The 22,669-nt window shown below is 40.6% G+C and overlaps 1 protein-coding gene across 2 annotated transcripts in view; it reads right to left on the bottom strand.

Annotated features, from left to right (window-relative positions):
- The window catches only part of LOC142340196 (uncharacterized), a 104,292-nt gene extending 81,873 nt beyond the window's left edge, over positions 1-22,419 (bottom strand). Inside the window, exons 1-3 of one of the 2 annotated variants that reach the window (XM_075390704.1) lie at positions 22,397-22,419; positions 21,543-21,640; positions 1,486-1,699 (exon numbers count right to left, since the gene is read on the bottom strand). In XM_075390704.1, coding sequence (XP_075246819.1) covers positions 1,486-1,570 — 85 coding nt within the window. In that variant the 5' untranslated portion in view covers positions 1,571-1,699; positions 21,543-21,640; positions 22,397-22,419. Of the gene's footprint in view, positions 1-1,485; positions 1,700-2,508; positions 2,732-21,542; positions 21,641-22,396 lie in introns of those variants that run through there. The other variant, XM_075390705.1, reaches the window with a different exon arrangement.
- Positions 22,420-22,669: the final 250 nt, after the last annotated feature.

Here is a 22,669-nt window from a genome sequence, read left to right on the forward strand (position 1 = left end):
ACACGATCTTGGCTTTCCGTCTATTGTTCAAATCAATTTTGTTTTCGTTCATAATTTACCGCTCAGCACCAAATGATAGCTCTTAAAATTATCAATAAATAGTCACACTGCAATTTCTTTAGGACAAATTTCAGACCTCGAGGAAATTTGATTACTAATAAAATTTCGTTCTTATTTTATTTCATTACAACATTGTTGTTTTGCCATCTGTAGCATGTTCTTTGAAAATTCACCTCTACGAAAAGTTTGAAAGTCGCATCAGACATTCCATAATTTTTGTTGGCGCCCAATTAATTATTTCACAGTCTGTATTGATTTAGTCTGATAATTGATGAATGTGTTGATATTTTTTATAACTGATAAAAAGAAAAAGGCTTTTGGAGTACAGATCGAAAGGACAGAAGACCGAAAGCGAAAACTGGGACAATAGATCGAATTTAAAGTTATTCAAATTTGCATTGGCCAATCAAATTTAAGTTCTGGCAAATGCTACAGCGTGAAACGTGTTCGGTCGTGATAACATGTTCGGTTATGATAGATTGATGTCAATATTTTCATTTTTTGATACATTCATATCGAACCCCACGGGTCGCTAAGGCAGGGCCAAGGCCCTCTAGGCCTGCCCAAAAGCGTTGATTCTATGCGACAGCTTGACAATGAAGCGTAATTACACTGAATAAGACTGAAGTTCAATTTTCGATCTATTGTCACAGTTTTACGGTTTTCTATCTGTTGTCCTTTCGACCTTTTGTCTCGTCACCTACAAGCTATTATTTCCGATAGATTTGCTCATCGGCAAACATAATCATTATTGTTAATCATCATTAGAGATATGTGTGTTGGGGTGTTTCTAATGAGCTGGATCTATTTAAACACCCTGGCAAAACAATTTCTTCCAATTTGTACCATGCCGTTTTGCTAAAACCACCTACTTAGTTATTTAGATACCTTTTTGAGCTATTTTTTTCCTCAGCTCGACCATCTACAATTAACATTTAGGACGCCTAAAATGTCTACCTCAACTGTAATTGCTAGTCCCACCCCTTAACAACTTTTATAAATCATTACAAATAAAATAAATATTATTAACTATAATAGGATACGAGACTGAAAAATGTATATAAAAAATGGTCTAGGCATAAAAAATTCGAAGACATCTGACACTTAATTGCTTAACGTCGATAATTTTATTTTGATTGGAAAAATTAGCAACAATTTGTCGTTTCAAATCACTCCCCTAACGTATGATTATATAAACACGGATCCGTGTAAAAAAATTAGAGTGCCTTTAGAAGATCTTGCGATAACAAATAATTTCCAAATGCTGATTAATATTTCCCAAGTATCGTGTATATGGTACTTATAGGTACACAAGAGGAGAGAAATAAAATTTTAAAAATATGATTTTTTTATTTATCTCCTTTTGCGTGTAGCATATACCCATTACTTTCCCATTATAATCTAAAACCCTGCTATCCAATTCACCTTTTCCACCTCCGCTTTCTTGACTAGCAGTGTCGGATCCCGACTGATTCCTGCCCGGAGCATCAGCACCCTTTTTCGGGTTCATCTGGTTTTCGGGTGACCCCCCACTTTTCGCAGATCCCGGGGGTGTGGCCACTTGCTGTCTGGAAGAGACTCCAGCCGAGGCTTTTTTCCCTGATGAAACTTTTTGATCCTCTTGACTAGCAAGTGAAGCCTGAAAAAAATTCTTTTGATGTAGTCGTTAGATAAAAGAGTAAACAAACATAACCGACTAACGTCGGGTTAATTGCTCTCAAACGACGGGCGAGCAGTTGGCTTCGGTAGTAGCCAGCTGGTGCTTAGGGATGCTAGCATTGGGGGTGAGGGGGGGATTGGGCTAAGCAATGTGAGGGGAGGGGGGATGGGGGTCAAGCAATGGGCGGGGGACTTCGTTTAAGAGCAACTAAACAATGATCAAAGGATCAGGAACCGATCAGTAACTTTTTTTATCCGATGAACAATAAATTTGATTGATATGAATGATCAAATGTAATGTATGATCAATAAGTTTCGATAAGAATATGATATAAAGAAGCAATAAAGTTTGCGCTAATAAATATGATAAGAAGAAATAAAAGGTGGTGGTCAAGCAAGCCGACAGGTAAGCAAGCCGAATTTTAAAAATGATGTAAGCCAAAAAAAATTTTGGGATACCGGTATTTTAAGTTGCCCCTGGCGGGCCGGTGGGCGTGCTTCGCGCGCGTTGCGGCTTCGCCGCGATAACCGGCCCGCGGTTTCCGGATTACATCCCACAGCGGAGGAGAGGCATGGCCATGGACAGCGGTCTGCTGAGGCCCGTACCCACTAGATGTCTAAAAATTGACGCATTTTTGTTTCTTTGGTGCATTGGAATACATTATGCACTATAATACTACGCGCAGTATTGATTGTAACGGCTGACAATGTATTATTTCTGATAGATTACATAACTATTACATAAATTTCGGCTTGCTTTTTTGTCGGCTTGCTTGCCTATCGGCTTACTTTGCATTCGCCTTTCAGACCATTATATCCCAATAGTACAACAATGCCATTCCGTACTGAGTATCATTTTGCACAGTATATTCAGTCAAAGCTCAGAAAAGCCTTTTTTTTCAAAAAAATCAAAGTGAACCAAAATATTCTACTGAAATGAGTGAAGTTTGTTCAAATGACACGTAAGTCTATGGTCAGACTGCTGATGATAATTGCATGATTCCGAATTCGCCATTCAAGTCGTCTAAAATATCACAAAAAGTGAAAAATCAGCCTCAAAATTGTCTTCTGTTGTGAATTTTGGCGGCAATTGTCCCTATAAGTTTGTACAGAGAAAAAAGAGTCTTCAAACACTGTACATCTTGAATCAGTCCTGAACTTCAAAAAGGCCTCGTTCATATCGTTAAAATGTTGAGGTATCTGAACTTTATATGCGCGATTTCATTTATAACCTGTTGCATCTCAGTATTGAACGGTTTAAAAGTGCGACTGAACCGACGAGGCCCTGTTCCCTTTCGGACAGTTTTTAGAAGGGCTATGGGTTTCGACATCCATGGAAACCAATTCTCTAATGATGTAAGCCAAAAAAAATTTTGGGATACCGGTATTTTAAGTTGCCCCTGGCGGGCCGGTGGGCGTGCTTCGCGCGCGTTGCGGCTTCGCCGCGATAACCGGCCCGCGGTTTCCGGATTACATCCCACAGCGGAGGAGAGGCATGGCCATGGACAGCCGTCCGCTAAGGCCCGTACCCACTAGATGTCTAAAAATTGACGTATTTTTGTTTCTTTGGTGCATTGGAATACATTATGCACTATAATACTACGCGCAGTATTGATTGCAACGGCTAACAATGTATTATTTCTGATAGATTACTTAACTATTACATAATTTTCGGCATGCTTTTCTGTCGGCTTACTTTTACTTTGGCTTCCTTTGCGTTCCCCGAAATAAAATACAAAGTCTTTTCAAATAAAACCTTTTTTTATGCATGAGAGGATATTTAAGTCATTTTGAAAAAATATTAAAATTATCATTTATAAGGGTCCAAAATTTTGTACATGATTAAATCAACTACATGATTTCAAATGCTATTTTATTATAAGTTTTTTTACCTTTAATTATTTTGTGACCCTGCTATCCAATTATTTCAAAAAATACCTTATTGAGGACCAAATAAATGATCGTTTTATCTCGAATTTTTTTACATACTATTTTTTGTGCGCAAGTGATGTGACATTTGTCTGGACTTTGATTATACTTTGGTTTTTGCATGATCTATTCTACATCGCATTAGACAAAAAATTGTCTTTTTTGATTGAAAGCTGTCTGGAAAAAGATGGAAACATTAGCAGCAATGCATTTGTCGACGACCTAACCAAATCAAGTAAAACTTTAAAGAAGCAGTCGCTGGTGTAATAACCCGGCTTGTGGTATATCAAGCTACCAAATCTGCTACTTCAGCAGAGCTTTGGTGCAACGGTAGCATGCCTGCTCGAGGTTCTGGAGATAGTAGGTTCGAGTCCTCGAAGCTCTAAATCTTTAGCTGTAAATGGAGTTAGCTAATACCACAGTTGGGTTGTTGCACTGGTAAAGATGCTCCAAGAAGGTCTTTATTATTCAGAATCAAACTTAACCAGGATAAGTGGAAAGACCTGGTTAGATTTGTAATACCAATTGGACATACTAGATTAACAACGAATAGATTGAGTAGTCTTGAGTATTAATTGTCTTGATAGCCCGGGTACATCAGACTGAAGTTAAACAGATAAGGTTTTATACCAAGATAAGCTCATCAACCATCTCATTTGATGAACTATTTGCACTCTGAAGTTACTGAGATTTTGAGAATTCAATGATGCCCAATTTCTATAAAGACATTGTTAGGTAAAAACTGCTAAATGAGCGTAAATTTGTTCAATAAAAACGCATAACTGCTGGCACATGGAACCTTTAAAAAGGCAATATGTCTGAAAAGTTAATACGGCTAGTGAAAATGGATGATCAAAACCTGAGCAAAGCATTTCATCTTAAAACGTTAAAAACGTTAAAAACCAGTTAGAAATATCTTTAGCTACGTTTTTTGCTCCGCTGATAGATATATGGGGTTTAAACTTATTGCATTCGTGTACAAAATTTCATAAAAATCAAACTACGAAAATACTTTTTCTATATTTTGAAGTTTTCACGTCAAACGTATTTCATAAACTTACATGTAAACTTATTTCGCATAACTTCCATGAAATCCAAAACTTAGGTTTTTTAATTTAAACCTAAAATAATAAGCTATCAGGAATAGCATTTTGACAGCCGTATCTAAAATATTTTGGATCTTTTCAGTTTGTCCCCCCCCCCCCCACCGTCACGGAGCACGTGCCATTACATGGTAAACCATTCATTATGTTAAAATATGGCACGTGCGTCGGGGGGGGGGGGTGCAAAAAATGCACCACTAGACTTAGGTGGGCACAAACGGAAAAGATCCAATAATTTTTCCCTCAATTTTTGTTAAATCGAAAAGTTGTTACCTTTTTGAAAAGAACAACGGGCATTGATCAGTGTGAAATTATTATCCGATTATCATCATGATATATAATTCGTTCAGTAGTAGAGATAAAACTGTATCAAATATATATGGGTCGATATGATAGAGAATTGTCACATATACTTATTTTTGTTTGAGAATATTACTCAGTTTGACAAGAAGCAAAATAAAGTATCGAAAACTAAAAAGACAATGAGATACCCCCCGTTTCAGACATTTGGGTGACAAAATTACGCAGACTAACATATGTATATAGCTGTTAAGATATACGGCTATATATTAAAATATAGAGACACCACTATAAATATGTATAAAATCCATTATAAAATGGTTTTTTTTCCTACCGGGAGAAAAAGTAGGCCCAACTTTATCAAAAATCATTTTAAAAAATCTTGAGCGTATGAATGAGCTACATGACCAAACTTTCGGCTCTTTGAGATCATGTGAGGTCGTCTGATAATTCGGGTGGGTAGTTGTAAACACAACGCTGGAAAAATAAATTTAAGAAATCTAAAACCGGCGCGCAAAATTACCTTCCCTGAATGATTTTCATTGTTGACCGATTTATCCACAGAAGCATCTCCTATTATCAAAAATAAAAGCAATTGCATGCAGCTCAAAATTCATTAAATGTTTCGCATTTTGCCTTACCCATATAACAAATCTTCGATCCTAGAAAATCAAAACTTCAGAATTAAAACGCAACATCAAACTTCAACTCAATTTGCAAGACAACAAAAAACGACAACAAATCGCTACAGAAACTTTGATTTCTTTTTCAAATTTAAGTTCAAGTTCTGAATCCAACTGATTTAGAGTTGATTTTAATTTAGCAATTGAGTATACTTTTGCCGGAAATTTTAATTCAAATTTTCATGTTTATCTTAACAGCAATCAATTTACGATATAAAACTTTTAAAAAAATTTTATGCTTAAACATTTAAATAATGCTTTTCATTTAGTTTTAAGCATAGCATAGCATCTTTTCAAATCCGTCGCTTCAAACGACGTCATTAAAGGTTATTATATACCACTAAAACCACCAATAAAATTTAAAGTAAAAAACCTCTAATTTCGGAGCATTTTTCTTTTGACTTTTAGATAGGAATTGCTGCCATTTGAATTCAGCTGCTAACACTTGTAAATAAGAACGAAACTTAAATCACGCAACCCGAAGCAGTCAGGGCTGTAGAAGTCACTTGAAAAGTCAAAAAGGTCAAGAAAAAATTTTGCATAAAAAAGACTAACACGCTTACATTAATTGCTTCAACCTTCACTTGAGAGCAATTTAAAGAAAATTGAGATAGTTTTATGTGTCAAGAACTTTAGATTTTAAGTTTAACTTTGATAATCGATTTTGTTTGCTTTTATAGCAGGTCACTTATGATTGGCGCAAAATTATTGCTGTTTTTCTGATTTCTGAAAAAAATCAATATTTTTAGGTTACTCGTACTTTTAAGTTTATCAATTTATGGTTATGCTGTTGGAATTAGACATGAATCTATGTTAATCCTTCGAAAAAAATTAGGTATAGGGCGTCAGACTTATTATAGTAAAGGACAATACCAAGATTGAAAAAAGCGTTGCGCAAGTTATGTAGTTAATCTTAAAATACTCCTGGACTATTCTTGGATCAAGAAATTCTAATTGAATAAGCGTCTTGTAGAGTGAGATAAAACGGACCTTGAGCAAAATTGTGAAAAGACAAAAACACAGAAAACGTGAAATCGATTTTACGGGTAGTGTTAAGGGGAATGTTAGAAGTGTGAGAAATACAACAAAAGTTGTTACAAGATTACCATCATATAGCTTGACAAATAGTTGTACTTTTTCAACGTTTACTTCGCTAGAGAAACGAAAATCTGAGAAACAAGAAAGATTAGGAAACTGTTTATAAGAGGTGCCAAAATTGGAGAGCTTCCCATTGGTTGTCTATCTATGGTTTGCGGACTCCATTTGGTCTCTTGGTTGCTGTAGTCTCCCTCATATAGAGCTGCGTTGAGCTTTTTTCTTGAAAATAGCACGAAAATTGTATAAAAACCGTTTAAATGGCCTTTGAAACAATTATTGACGACTGACAAACTCAAGAGCATGAAAAAAACTATTCGGTCTTATTTCTAATTTTTTATTTTGCTAGACGCTCATTCAACTAAATCGGTTCCCTCAAAGAAAACCCGATCAAATTAGAAAACTTTAAAAGCCTAAACTCAATGAGTTAAATAGCTCGTTCTGATCTTTTAGCTTGTATCTGATAAAGATAAAAAAGCAGAGAGATGATAACTTTTAGGATATTAATTTGTTTTCACGCTGAAACTCAATTTACATGCTTGAATACTTTATGTTATTATTATTTGCACGATCTTTAACCACATGGTAATTTTCTTAAGACATGGTTTATAACAAAATCAGCTGTTGACGGTTTTCAAAAGATTTTAAATTTAGGAATTGTTTATTTCTTAATCTTTCAAATGTCCGGAGTATAAACTACTAATTAAGTCAATTTGAAACAAAAAAATCAGGCGAATTAATTGTACGCTGACATTAAAACTTTTTGATTTTTAATATTTGGCTCTGTCCTATCATAGACGTTTACAAAATTTTATTCGCTATGATAGGAGAAAAGTTAGAAAATTTAGTTGTTTTCATTTTGTTGGCATATAAACATGAGTGAGAGAAAAATAATTGACGAGAAATTGTCTCTTAAAAAGCGATGGTGTCGAACCTTTCCTATGTTAAATGCCGAACAAAAACTACAATACCGACAAAAAATTATACGTTTTTGCCGTTTTGGCTGATAAAACCCAATAATGATATCAAAGAATTTCTTATATTTATAGTCAGAAATTTATCAAAAAGGTGAGTTGCGGGCGTCTATAATGATATAGAGTTCACGTTTAAACTAGAACTAACGCATGATATAGATAAAGTTTTTGCGTTTGCAATTTACTTGTGACATAGGATGAGATAGGATGATGAACTGAACACTCCCCCACCCCAATCCCCAACCCACCCACCCGTCAGATCATAAATTTTGCGCACCCTAAGGACTTACCGTCTAGACAAAAAAAGGGGCGAGCGGGTTTACGACTTGTATATTATTTAGAGAGTCAAAGAATCAAAAATATTTTTCAGTTTTCACCCTTAATTGAAATTTAAAGGACAAGGTGTCAAAGTTTAAAGTTCACTCTTTAAGGTTCACTCTTCGTTTTTAGGCGTTTCAGATACAGATGATATATACTATTGGTAATATAATTCCAGTCGTAACTTTTGTCACATTTTTTGCAGTGAGACTAAGTCCCCCGGGCAAGTATAATTTATGCCACCTAACATCGACCTAGTATTTCAAAGCTTTAACCTTTGGTTCACTAGATAAGACAGATTAAAGGTGGTTAATTCACGATACAACTTAGCTAATAAAAAGAAACAAAAAGGACGGGGCAGAAAATGTAGAACTTTAAACAAATTTGTCCATGTATATCTATCTAAATGTTTGTAATTTGAATCAACTGCTTAACTTTTACAAAAATGTCATCTTTAACTGCATATTGTCTCAAGTTGAGAAACTAATTGTTAAATTATTGTTGATCTTGTTAATAACAACCTTGCAAAGAGTTTTCTTCCCAAAATTTTCCTCGGCTAAAAATATATTGGATCCGTTGAAATAATTGTGCGCAACCAAAATCTTATTGCATAAACAGTTCCAATATGTAGAATTTCGTATTTAGACTAGGTTAATAGTCAGGGAGACACTACCACCCGAAATCCTAACTTGAAAGGTTTATTTTGGTGGAACGGTTTTCTTCAAAGTTTACTCACGGTGTCCCCGGCTTGCTCTGTCTCCGGCTCGGAATCAACTCGGTTGCTCAAAGATAAATTGATTTAATTTGATAGAATAAATCAATTGGATTTTAAGCAACTGAAAAAAATTGAAATTACTATATTGGAATTTATCACAAGATCCCAAACTCTCTAAATCAAACTGAATAAGTAAAGTTGTCTGCTCTGATATCAGCCTCACGAATATCTTGTTCTTGGCTCTCAATATAGCTCTGCTGCTACAACAACAGCCATGTTGGTTTGCTCCCTCTTAGCAACTACTCGAATCACGACGTATTACAGCGCGTGAACAACAACTTTGTTCAAACCGCTGCTATGGACAACAAATGGTCCTCACTTACGTAAAGTTCGTTATGACTTCAAAAGAACAATTGAATGACCTGAACACCTTCTTTATACCTTGCTGACTTCTTTTCAAGCTATTCAAACTAGAACAATAGCAGTATCAGACTTATGACGCTACCAATTAATCAATCGGTCAAATAATGAACTCAAGAATCTAAGCCTTATTTGGAAGTCTAAAGTTCCCCCCATGGTATCTCTAAAATAAATTCCCTAGAAGTGACAACAACGGAACTTGCCTCAAGGTATGCACTAACTCCCTACCAAGTTTGAGCATGCTGAGGTAAATACCGGATGATAACTAGCTTTTATAAAAATAAACCACTGAGAAAACAATTCTTTTACCTACTCAACTTTTAGATCCACTTTGATTTGTCCCACTGACACTCGGTTCACCAAATTGTGTTTAAATGCAAGCCAATATACATGCTAACGACTTGTTGCGGACCAATTTTTGAATTTCAAGTTGTATCCATTTTTATTGCGACATTTTGCGAGAAAACGATGATTTCACAAATTCTACACTCCTCCCTTCTAGACTATTATTCTCCTGAATAATTGCTAAACTTATAAGAAGACTAAATACTATATTAATGCTACCCTAACCCCCTGTCCCATTCGCTTTAATTTGGTTTTAATAATTATATACTATAGAGTTTAGGATCAAATCAGCCTCTTTCCACCAATCGTGAAACTTTAGCTGACAAAAACGCAGTCATCTTTGCTGGAAATAGTCTCTAGTTCAAAAAATTCCTCCACTCTCCGACTCCGTCGATAGCTCTTCGAAGTAGGAGGAGTAGCTGGTAAGCCTGTCGGTAGACCCCAGCCTCAGCGAATCGATGCTCTCTGAGCCAACACTTGGATGGAAGGAACTATCTCTATCGCCCTCCTCTGCAATCCCACCGGAATTGGCCGAACAATCCATTGACAGGAAGCCCCTCAGCTCGTGCCATGGGCCACTCCCCTCCTCCAGAAGGATAAATCCACCGTCTTCCCTCAACTCCACTATCAGATAGTGGAAGGACACACGAATCATTTTGATTCGTAACCTCAGTCCCAAAATAAAGGAATCCCACACCCATTTCTCCTCATCCTCGAACTCATCCGGGTGGTATTCGGGGATCATCGGGTACATAGTTAGATCCATCGCGAAAGGGTGTTGGCTTTTATAACTTCACTCTTCAACTCTCTGAAGCCTAAGTTACTGAAATTAGCGTTAAGATAAAGGGAACAAAATGAATTGTCTACTTGTGATTTTCTCATTCTCTACACAGTTTATCTTCTCCTCGGTCACTTACACTAGTTTCATTCTTCTTGAATCTCATTATTCTTTAATAGTTGCTTGCAGAACAATCAACTCAAAGCTGAATAGAGCTCGTTAATTTTCAACAGCAACAAAAAAAATGAGCAGAAATCACTTCTTTGTACAACCAACGCGTGCTTATTTTGAATTCTACTGTATAAATATCTCATTGTTCCAAAACTCTAATTAAAGCAGCACCTTACATCTTATCACAGCAAACCAAATACAAATGACCAACACCAACTATTACGTTCCGGCGTTAGAAACTTTGGTTGGGGAGGGATTTTCTAAAATTCAAATTCAGGAAAGTCCTGCATATTATTACGAGTTTACTATTTTCATTGACCCTCACTCAATTGATTGTTTAATGTTTAGCACATACGAGACTTACGAATTTCTCCGCTCGATCGAAGGCCTAATTAAATCGGGTCAGTTGAATAGCTCGTGGCATGTCATAAGCTTACTAGATGATCTGAGACCACGAGTTATGTTCCCCAACCGCAGAAAGAAATAATCCTTGCTCGCCTCCCTCCTCTAGTTCAACCCTCTTTTCCATACTTACTTCTCCCTTTACTCTTGTAGCCTTACCGATGCCTACGTATCTTATATACTTAAAATATTTTAATTTTTTCTTCCTTTTATCCATCGATCAGTTTTCGAGAGTTTGGGATTTTAAAATAAGATCATATAGATCTCGTATATACAAGTAACAATGAATAAAAAAAGTATTTACAATGAAGGGCAGTTTTATATCTATTCCGCCTAGAAGTTAAGGGGGGATTGTAAAAACCCATTGGAGATACCCTGCATACTCCTTAAAACAATTGATATCAATTACTGCTTTGGTGGGGGGGTTGTTCTAGGCTGGCGCTTCAATTCTTTTAATCTATATACAATGAAAGTAGCAAGTATTACTCTGATTAAACAATAGAATGAAATGGTGATTAAGTCCTACCACATAAGAAGTCGAAGTCAGAGTAATTAAGGTCAAAGTATGCAAGCTTAAGTCTGAGTATTATCCACTAGTACAGGAAACCGGTTACTTCTCATTACTCCCCACCACGTAATTGTTCGCCAGGTGAGCAGACTTCTCCTGGGGTAGCGACACTCTCTTCACTCTCATACCCATTCCCGTGCTTGTGTCACGTCTTGGGGTCTCCGACATCGACGCCGGCGAGATAGCCGCCTCATTCAGTTCGAATATCAAGTTGAAGCTGGGTGGAGCTCCAAAAGGTGGTGAAAAGCCAGGTTGACCGGTGCCTGGTCTCGATGAAAAGTCAGTACTGTCATCTCGGGATATCCTCGACCACGGAAAGCGGTTCATTTGTTGTCGGAAAAATCTCTTATACAGCGGGGCGGGGTTCTTCATACAAGATCGATAAAAAAGGTATGCCATGAAGAACAGGACTATGGCTAATAAGAACCATACCACGACATTGGCTGGTTGGCTATGATATGCTCTCCAATAGAAAGGAATGTGCTGGTTAATAATTCCTTCAGCAAAGGGACGAGAGATCCGCTCCATACTTTCCTCGTCCACAGTCTCTTCGGGCAATTCGATCAGGTTATGTCTTAGAACCTCTAGCATTTCTCCATGAGCCTGATCACGAAAAGCATTGGGGATCTCTGCTCCCACCTTTTCGGATTCCACTTTCCTTAGCGTAGCAAATAGGGTGCGCAGCAAAGGATGTTGCAGGATTTTGATCACCAATCCACTGCTGTACTAACATGTCCTGGGGTCCGGGTACAGAAATAGAGTCCCACTGGGGTTCTCAAATCGTCCATCGCAAGGTGGCCGGAGCAAACAGCTACGACATCCAGGAACTGGCTAACCATTCTGCTTCAACCAATGAGTAAAATTGAAGAACTTGTAGGCAGAAGACCTGACTGTAACCAAGTAAGTCGAATCGTCTAAGTAGTCCGCTGTTGGCTCCTCTGGTAGTACAACCACTCCCTGCGGGCACAGATTGAAGGCGGCGGCAGGTAGGTCAAAAAACAAGCTGGATAGACAAGTGGCTTCACTCGTTCGGGACATTGAGAATGGTTTCAGACACAACGTCAGACGGTTAGTTCCTACACAGTGCGAATTAGTTTTCTCTTCCGACACTTCAGCGAAATGGTCTCTTCTCTCCGACACTAGAAGGTGAGACTTTCGGAACAAATATTGGGTTGCCGTAACTCCATCGTCAATAGGTTGGGGTAACGCCACAGCTCGGTAGACATGGTACAATCCGCTAGTGTGATGAAGAGGGATATTCACGAGTACATTAATTCCCGTGGTCGTTATCACCGTAGAATCCACTAGCTCAAATCCGTAGTAGATCATCAGCTCGGATCGAGTTGTGGCTTCCCGCATCCTGTCCAGTTTCAAACCATCAAGGACCTTCTGCAATACTTCTGGTGGAATTAGAGTAGCTGGAATTAGTCCCCTTGTCAATGAAGACAACGCATCATCCAAAATGTATCCAAAGTTGTGCGACACGATTTTGAAAGCAATAAGTTCCTCACGCAGTGCGTTCAAAGCTTGCGAGTAATTTAGTATGGCCGTTGAAAATCGTGAAGCCTCCTGGTAGACATCGTGATGTTTCGAACTGGCGCATAGCCGCTGGCCATCCAAAGCTCCGTCGGTTTCCTCCAACAACCGATTCATCGCATCCCGGATCGTTTGGAAGTTCGCGTTCGCATCGTGAGAAACCATTTTCAACTGGTTCTGGGTCTTGTTAAGTGAATGCCCAAGCAAATGAATCCGCTCCCCGGTTTCCATAGTTATTGTCCTGACAGCTTTGTCAAGAAACTCTGCCTCCCGTCCTAATTCGTCAATTGCTTGCCTTCCTCCACAAAATCCAAAGAATGAGAAGTAGTGACAGAATCTCTGCTTGAGGACCGGAGCCAGAACGATGGCGGTCGCGGCTCCAATCAACAGTGGTTTCACGCATCGTCGCTCCCTTCTGTGAGTGTGTAAAGAACCATTGATAAACGTTTCGGCCCGTATCTTCATCTCTGCTAGCACTCGATCAATGTCGTCCACTTCGTATTCTATCCCTTTGAGTGCTGTGTAAGTGACATTCATATAGCTCTGCGTCCGTTCCTTGTTTCCACAGATTCGTTGTTTGTAGTAACCATTCCATCGTTTCGCAAACTTGAATTGAAATTCTTGAAAGGCAAAGTCTAGGTGGGTCTTGTTGATAGCCGGAAGAATAGGAAAAAGGATCGAGACCCAAGTCGACTCCATGGCACTAGCTATGATTACTGGCGTCTCCGTGGTGAAAGCCGCACCTGCCGTATGGTTGAAAGAGATACCGTCCATCGGTCCCATCACCGCAATTGAAATCAGAATGAGGTTGAAAGTCGACATTGTCCAGTTGAATGAATCCTAAACAGCCTGTCGTTAGTTGGGGTTGATAACTAAAAAGTGTTGCGCTAAATTTTTAGTAGGTGTTAGTGCCTTCTCCCATATCTATTAGTTAATCGTCAATACCCAGCCCAATGACTGGGCGAATCTCTCGTCTTGGTCGTCTTGCAGGTCCCGTATCTGGAGAGACTACTGTTACCTCCCTAGGTTCAGGAACACCAGATGACTTGTCCTGGGCTAGTTGCTCTGGTTCACGAAGAAGGGGCTCTGCTTGTGCATTGTCAGCAGTTACTGGCGCTTCCAGCATGCCCCCATCAGTTGGAATTTCCTCCGTTACCCTGGTTGGTTCCGTTACAACTTGTTCGTGAAACAGTTCCTCCAAATTCGGCACGTCGTCATCAACCCGTACATTTTGTCCCCTTCTCTGTACAAGGCGTCGCATCCTGGCATTCTGCTCTGTTGGGCGTAAGTCGAAACCCTCTTCTTCCCTATCTTCTGATCTACGCCTGGATGTTCCAGAAACCTTTCGGACCTGAGAGCCGTAGTCCTCTTCTTTTCCTTTGGGCTCCAAGCATCGCCTTCCTCCAAGTACGGTTTGAGCATATTGTAGTGTAGTATCCTCCATTTTGCCATTTGACTTGGTTTCGCTACTTTTTAATTAACCTCCGATGTTCGTTCTAAAGCTACATAAGGACCCTCCCACGGCAGGAAGAACTTCCGAGCTTTTGCTTTATGCTTTGAGTAAACCCACACTTTGTCCTGCTTTTCATACGGTTTCCCATAGACTTTCTTGTGGTATTGATCCTTCTGCCTCCTCTGGTTTACTCCTAGAGATTCCCTAGCGGATGCATGAGCCTCTCTGAATAAACGTGACAGATCCTCCGCAAAGCTGTCTCTTGTAAGTTCTTCGTCGTGGGGCTTTGGATAGAATAAGTCTATGGGGTACTGGCACTCCTGTCCATACACAAGGCTGTAGGGAGTTGCTTGTGTTGTCCTGTGAATTTTTGTGTTGTAAATAAAACTTAAATAGGGTAACAGTTTATCCCATGTTCGCGGGTTGTCCGCACAATACTTCGGGATGACCCCGGCAATCACCCGGTTGTGCCTCTCAACTTGCCCGTTGCCTTGAGGGTGATATGCTGAGATCCTGGTTTTATCAATTTTCAACAGCCTGCAGACCTCCAGCATGAGCTCACTCCCAAAGTTCTTTCCCTGATCCGTGTGGAGTACGTCGGGTACACCAAATCGCAAAATCCAACTTTCCACAATCTCTTTTGCTACATCAGGTGCTTCAGTACCCTTCAATGGGACACTGATCACATACTTCGTGAACAAATCTGTCATGACCAATATGTGCTTGGCTCGCGTTTCGTTGGCCATCGTAACTGGACCCAAGATATCTGCTGCAACCATGTGGAATCTATCACAACTTTAAATGGCACAAGTCCTCCAATCCTCCTTCTCCCAGCTGTAGTCCTAGCTGCACACGGGAGACACCAAGCGAGCTTGTTTTCAGCATCTTGTCTCATGTGTGGCCACCAGAAACAATGGCGGATTCTCCTTAACGTCCTCTCTACAGCAAAGTGCCCCCCACTGACTGGGGATGCGTGCAACTGATCCAGAATTTCCTTTCGGCCCACTACTGGAACAACGATTTGAAGTATTGGGGGTTTTCCGTCCCAGCAATACCATCGCCGGTAGATGATGCCTTTCCTCACGGTGACTTCGTTCCACCTAGACCAATATGCCAATACTTCGGGCCTATGCTGCACTGCTTCTTCTCGCGTCACTAAGTTGGAACCAAAACTCTCAAGATCTCCTCCCGGATTATAGGGGAGCCACTGGAAATTCTGCTAATAGGTTCGTCCTCCTGCTGCATTTTCTCTACATCAGGCGTCTCTTTACTCCAAACTATTGCTTGACCATCCAGTGCATCTTCCTCCGAGTCGGCGCCTCTCCCCACTTCTTCTTGGATCATTCCACAGGATTCTCGGGTTCTTGCCAAAGCCACTTCTAGGGAAACAGGCTCAGGACAACTACCAGTCAATTCTTCTCTCTCTCCGGGAGCCCAGTCTGGTTCTTCTGACTTGCGTCTTGATAAACCGTCAGCATTGCCATGTTGATTGCCTGCTCTGTGCACAAACATGAAGTCAAATTCCTGAAGCTTTTGAATCATCCGGAAAGTCATCCCATCCGCATCCTGTCGAAACATCCAACGCAAGCTGGAATGGTCAGTTCTTAGGACGAATGGAACGCCCAACAGATATGGTCGGTACTACTTCAGGGCCTGTATTACCGCCAAAGCCTCTCTTTTGGTGGTCGAGTACATCATCTCTGTCCTGCTTAACACTCGTGACAAAAACACCAGGGGTCGATCCACTCCATCGATTTCGTTGGAAAGTACGGCTCCAATGCTAACATTACTGGCATCAGTGTCTACAATGAATGAGCCCAAATAGTCTGGGTACTGGATAACGGTGGCAGTCACCAGCTCTAATCTCAACCGGTCAAAAGATGCTTGCTGAGCTGGGGTCCACTCAAATCGTGCATTCTTCATAGTCAAATCATGCAAGGGTTTGGCGATGCTTGCAAAGTTCTTGATGAATCTTCGATAGTAGTTAGCAAATCCAATAAAGGACCGGACATCTCTCACTGTCTTAGGAACGGGCCATTCCTTAACTTTTGACGTCTTCTCGGGGTCGGGAGCGTTCCATCTACTCCGATGACGTGACCTAGGTACACCACATGTCTCTGGAAAAGCTGACACTTCTTCGGCTTCAATTTTAAATTTGCATTTTGTAACGTAACGAACACTTCTTCGAGATGCTTCAAGTGATCCTCTGCCGTCTTGCTATAGGTGAGGACATCGTCCAAAAAGATGAGATTAGTTTGGTGGAGACTCCGCTGAAATAGCTCGTTCATAAGTCGTTGGAAGGTTGCGGGCGCATTGGACAGGCCAAACGGCATTCGGACATACTCATACAGGCCTACGTCTGGGTTTCACAAAAGCGGACTTATGTCTATATTCAGCGGCTACAGGAACTTGCCAATATCCACTTGCTAGATCCACAGAAGAGAAAAACATGTTTCCTCTCAGAGTGTCAAACACTTGGGCTTGGTTAGGCATCGGATAGGCATCTTTCACAGTGACATCATTCAGTTTCCTATAATCCACACAGAACCTCCAGCTCCCGTCTTTCTTTTTCTGTAGCACAATTGGCGCACTATACGGACTTCTTAATGGCTGTATCACTCCTCTCTCTAACATTTTTCTAATTTCTTCCTGGTTGATTGGTATCCTAGCTGGTGAGATTCGGTTTGGCGGTACCTTGATAGGCCTACTGCTACCTGTTTCAATCCGATGCTCGACCACGTCGGTAGATCCCAGCTCGGAATAATCCAAGGCAAACACGTCTCTGTTTTTGATGACAAGGTCCCGCAGTGCTATCCAGTGATCTCCTCGTGCTTCCGGGGCACATTTCTTCAACATTCGCTCGGCTTCCTATTCAGGTGAATTTAGAGGAACAACATCCTCACCAGCTTGCATTTTGAACTCATTCCCTGAATTTAGACATAAGTTTTGTTGGCTTCTAGTCACCCCTTCAGCTAAGGTCTCCTCTTACTCTTCTCTGTTGGGTCCTAAGTTGTCATCCTCATCGTAGATACTCTCAGAGGCCATCATAACCTCTACTTGGTCTTCCTTGCCACCTTTTTCCAGGATCTGGCGGACCGCTTCTTTCGTTTCGGCTTCATGTGTCGGCTTCGTGTTACCATTCTGCGAAGTTCCCCACAATTTTCCGCTGTTCAACGGTATTATAGCTGACTCCACTGGGGCTGTCCACAACTGGTTGGTCTGCAAATCGATTACACAGTTATGTTTTTGAAGATCCCTGAGTCCGAGAATCATTTCCGTTTTGAGTCCGTCAATTATAACACTCGTCATCAATGCCACCCATTTTGAGATGAATTGTTGCTGATTCTGTAACGTTTACATACCGACCGTCAGCTGCCTCCAGGAGTCCACGGTACCGCATCAGTTTTCGCGGTTCCTTAAGTTGGTCAAATGTGGAAGATCTTATCATATTGGTTGAAGCTCCTGTGTCCACCAAAATCTCTATTGGAGTCCCATTTACCTCCTCCGTAACTGTAATACTTCCAGTTCGTTTGTCTGGTTCCCCCTTCACTGCAACTTTAGGTTTGAGATACCGTGGTTCCGGTAGTTTGTTGACTGCTTCTATATTGTTTAAAGTGTCACGGTTATTAGTTGGATCTTATTTGTTTTCGGCCGGGATGAAACCTTCTTTCCTAAATCCCTGGAGACACCCGGCCTGTCTTAGTTTAAAAGGTTCTGTTTCGGTTCGTTGCATTCTCGTGCGTAGTGTCCCATCTTAAAGCAATTGTAGCAGCGGACTCCTTGCTTTGAGGTCCCAGACTGCTTCCTATCGGTGCTGGCAAAGTTCTGGCCGTAGCGGCTGGTTTCTGGGTACGGATTGAACAATCGGCGCGGGTTTCCGTCCTGATCTCTTGTTGTTTCTTTTTTTAATCCGGGGATTACTGAGTTGACAAATTTAGTCATCATTCGGACATCCTTTTAATCATGTCTGCCTGATTCTTTACTTGTTTCTTCATCTCGTCCATTTCTACCTTCATCATGTCCGGCTCCATTTGTCCACTCACAGCTTGAACATGACGTCTTTCCACGAATTGGTCTGACTGTTGAAGGTACCTGGTGGTCGCCAACCGCTTGCGCTGCCTCATTCTAGATCCTCGACTGATTGCATCGATGTTAAGGGCCCTATGAACGGCATCATTGAACGTGTTGGGGTCCTCCCGAAGAAGCAATTCCTGTATCTCTAGATCAAACAGCCCATCTATGAACTGCTCTCGGTTCATGTTATCCCTCGTAGCTGCATTCATGGTGGCATTGGCAATTTCCCGAAGCGACCTCATCCGTCTGGAGAACTCTCGAATTTCCTCTTTCTTACCCTGGGCCAAGTTCTTGAACTCTGTTCTCGCTGTCCTTGGATTCCTGTAGGGTGACATCCTCGGGTCCAAGTACGTCATCATTCTTGCCAGAGTGGGAGCGGGTTGGTCTTGTTCCTGAACTCGATAGTGTCGGGACCTGGCATTAAACTCCTGCATCGCCCAACCAACAAGAAGGGTAGGTATTGTGCTTCGAGCCTGCTCATCCGTCCAACCATGTTTGTCCATGAGGTATGAAAAGTGGGCTTTCCATAAAAACCAATCGGGAAACAACGCCGACGGGAACTTTTCGGGCCTGCCAGCTGTGTTGTTGACCGCCAACTGGTTTTGAGCCACGACCACAGCCTTCGCAAAAAGCTGTCTTCCGTTTTCGTTCATTGCTTACTTATGAACCCAGGACTTCTTTGTCTTGAAAGGAGCTTGAATTACTCTCCTTGCTCAACTGATTGTAAGTGTACCTGAAGAGAATTGGCCCACCCAGGAGCGCCACTGTAGAATTTCGTATTTAGACTAGGTTAATAGTCGGGGAGTCACTACCACCCGAAATCCTAACTTGAAAAGTTTATTTTGCTGGAAAGGTTTTCTTCAAAGTTTACTCACGGTGTCAGCTCGGTTGCTCAAAGATAAATTGATATAATTTGATAGAAATCAATAGATTCAAGAATAAATCAATTGGATTTTAAGCAACAGAAAATAATTCAAATTACTATATTGGAATTTATCACAAGATCCCAAACTCTCTAAATTAAACTGAATAAGTAAAGTTGTCTGCTCTGATATCAGCCTCATGAAACTCTCGTTCTTGGCTCTCGATATTCTTTACGAAAGTCTTTCTTCTATTAAGAAAGACCAACTTCACTTGACAACAGCTATTCCCTCTCTCTGGTTTTTTTACTCAAGTTGAACTCCTCTACGATGTCATAGTTATTCGGAGCCTTCTATAGCTCTGCTGCCACAACAACAACCATGTTGGTTTGCTCCCTCTTAGCAACTACTCGAATCACGACGTATCACAACGCGTGAACAACAACTTTGTTCAAACCGCTGCTATGGACAACAAATGGTCCTCACTTACGTAAAGTTCGTTATGACTTCAAAAGAACAATTGAATGACCTGAACGCCTTCTTTATACCTTGCTGACTTCTTTTCAAGCTATTCAAACTAGAAAAATAGCAGTATCAGACTTATGACGCTACCCATTAATCAATCGGTCAAATAATGAACTCAAGAATCTAAGCCTTATTTGGAAGTCTAAAGTTCCCCCCATGGCCTCCCTTCTAGACTATTATTCTCCTGAATAATTGCTAAACTTATAAAAAGACTAAATACTATATTAATGCTACCCTAACCCCCTGTCCCATTCGCTTTAATTTGGTTTTAATAATTATATACTATAGAGTTTAGGATCAAATCAGCCTCTTTCCACCAATCGTGAAACTTTAGCTGACAAAAACGCAGTCATCTTTGCTGGAAATAGTCTCTAGTTCAAAAAATTCCTCCACTCTCCGACTCCGTCGATAGCTCTTCGAAGTAGGAGGAGTAGCTGGTAAGCCTGTCGATAGACCCCAGCCTCAGCGAATCGATGCTCTCTGAGCCAACACTTGGATGGAAGGAACTCTCTCTATCGCCCTCCTCTGCAATCCCATAGAAAAGAAACGCACATTAAAAACTCAAATTCTTTCAAAGTATTTTGCCATATTTTCTGCAGACCTTTTGATAAATCATTTCATCGATTTGAAATTATCCATAAGATATTTTCAAACGCTAATTTCATGTAAATGAATTTGATTAATGAAACATAGTAAAGCTCTCAAGAAGATTGAACTGTAGGCGAGAACGATTTCGTTGAGCACAGTAAGAATTTCAACAAAGTGAAGAAAAATCGAACTGAAAAATGTCTCAAAATGTCATATAGAAAATTGTCGTAAGAAAATGTTTAAAAAAATCAAAAAAAAAATTGTTTAAAAACCAAGAAACCTCCATTTGCGTATATAGGGATTTCGCCAATTAAAAAACTCAAATAATCGGCAAACACATAGCTAAAACATTAAAAAACTACTGTCCGTTATATTCTTCTCTCGGCATGGTTGACTTTGCATGAAGCGAGCTCAAACACAGGAATTGTTAGCCGCAGACGCCGAGGATAAAGTTTGTGTATGCGACTTTGATTCTTAAGATTGAGACTTGACCTTCGCACCTTGAAATTATCTCCTCAAAACATTTTTGGTGAATCACATTCTAAGAGACCTAAGGCTCTAAGAGAACTTGGATCTTTTCCGTTTGTGCCCCCCCCCCCCCCACCCCGTACGTTATGCACCCCCAACCCCCCCCCCAGTGTCAGACCACGTGCCATTGCAGAGGAAATCATTATGTAAAAATATGGCACGTTCGTCTGGGGTCGCAAATAATATGTGCCCACTAAGCGGGGGGGGGGCGCAAACGGAAAAGATCCGATTCATGGAACACGTGAAATTTGAGTTTGGGATCTATTCTGTTCACCCCCCCCCCCCCCCCAGCTTAGTGAGTATAGATCTTTTGCACCCCCCCCCCCCCGCACGTCCTATTTTCTTACATAGCAACATATAACTTTTAACTGGGGGACATAAAAAACACTGTGGGGGGCGACAGAATAGATCCCAAAAATGATCAAAATATCTCATCAGGGGCGTGATGGAACAGTTACCTCATCGTCCTCTTCTGGTACGTTGAGTGGTGAATTTTGATTGGGATGACTGAATGAAACTCTCACTTCCCCTTCCTCATTCTTCAATGCGTCCACTTCTTTTCCAAAACAGTTTCTCTATTTCCACCGTTTTTATTGGGAAAAACTAGATCAATTCAGTAGCGTACCCAAGCCAATATATTGGCTTGGGTACAATACAGAATTGGTCTATAGCCCCCTTCCATCTTATTGGACATATAACTTTTACGCCCAAAGGCGCACGAGAGGGCACGAGCGGAAAATATCCCCAAAACTTTATAGGGTAAATTTGAGTCGCATGCTTTCAGGCACCCTTTCGTATTTTTTGCATGGAAAACTGGTAAAAAAAATTATTTTATATTTGAAATTTGTAAATTTTTTGAACAAAATTTTTTCGGCGTCTATCAAGTCAGATCTTGTAAGATAAGCATCCAGATCTTGCATTTCACAAGATAAACGGCATTTGCAAGAATCTTGCAAAATCCTGCAAGATAAGCGTTGGAGTGTGGGACTGGGGTTGTTTTTACACGTAAAGTTATGACAGAGTTTTTATCCGGATAGCCCACGGTGAGCAAACTGGGGGGGGGGGGGCGCAAACGGAAAAGATCCGATTTATGGAACACGTGAAATTTGATTTTGGGATCTATTCTGTTCACCCCCCCCCCCCCCCCAGCTTCGTGAGTATAGATCTTTTGCCCCCCCCCCCGCACGTCCTATTTTCTTACATAGCAACATATAACTTTTAACTGGGGGACATAAAAAACTCTGTGGGGGGCGACAGAATAGATCCCAAAAATGATCAAAATATCTCATCAGAGGCGTGATGGAACAGTTACCTCATCGTCCTCTTCTGGTACGTTGAGTGGTGAATTTTGATTGGGATGACTGAATGAAACTCTCACTTCCCCTTCCTCATTCTTCAATGCGTCCACTTCTTTTCCAAAACAGTTTCTCTATTTCCACCGTTTTTATTGGGAAAAACTAGATCAATTCAGTAGAGTACCCAAGCCAATATATTGGCTTGGGTACAATACAGAATTGGTCTATAGCCCCCTTCCATCTTATTGGACACATAACTTTTACGCCCAAAGGCGCGCGAGAGGGCACGA

The sequence above is a fragment of the Convolutriloba macropyga genome, chromosome 5 (assembly GCF_964194025.1).
Source record: "Convolutriloba macropyga chromosome 5, txConMacr16.3, whole genome shotgun sequence".
In the NCBI taxonomy this organism is placed as follows: domain Eukaryota; kingdom Metazoa; phylum Xenacoelomorpha; order Acoela; family Convolutidae; genus Convolutriloba; species Convolutriloba macropyga.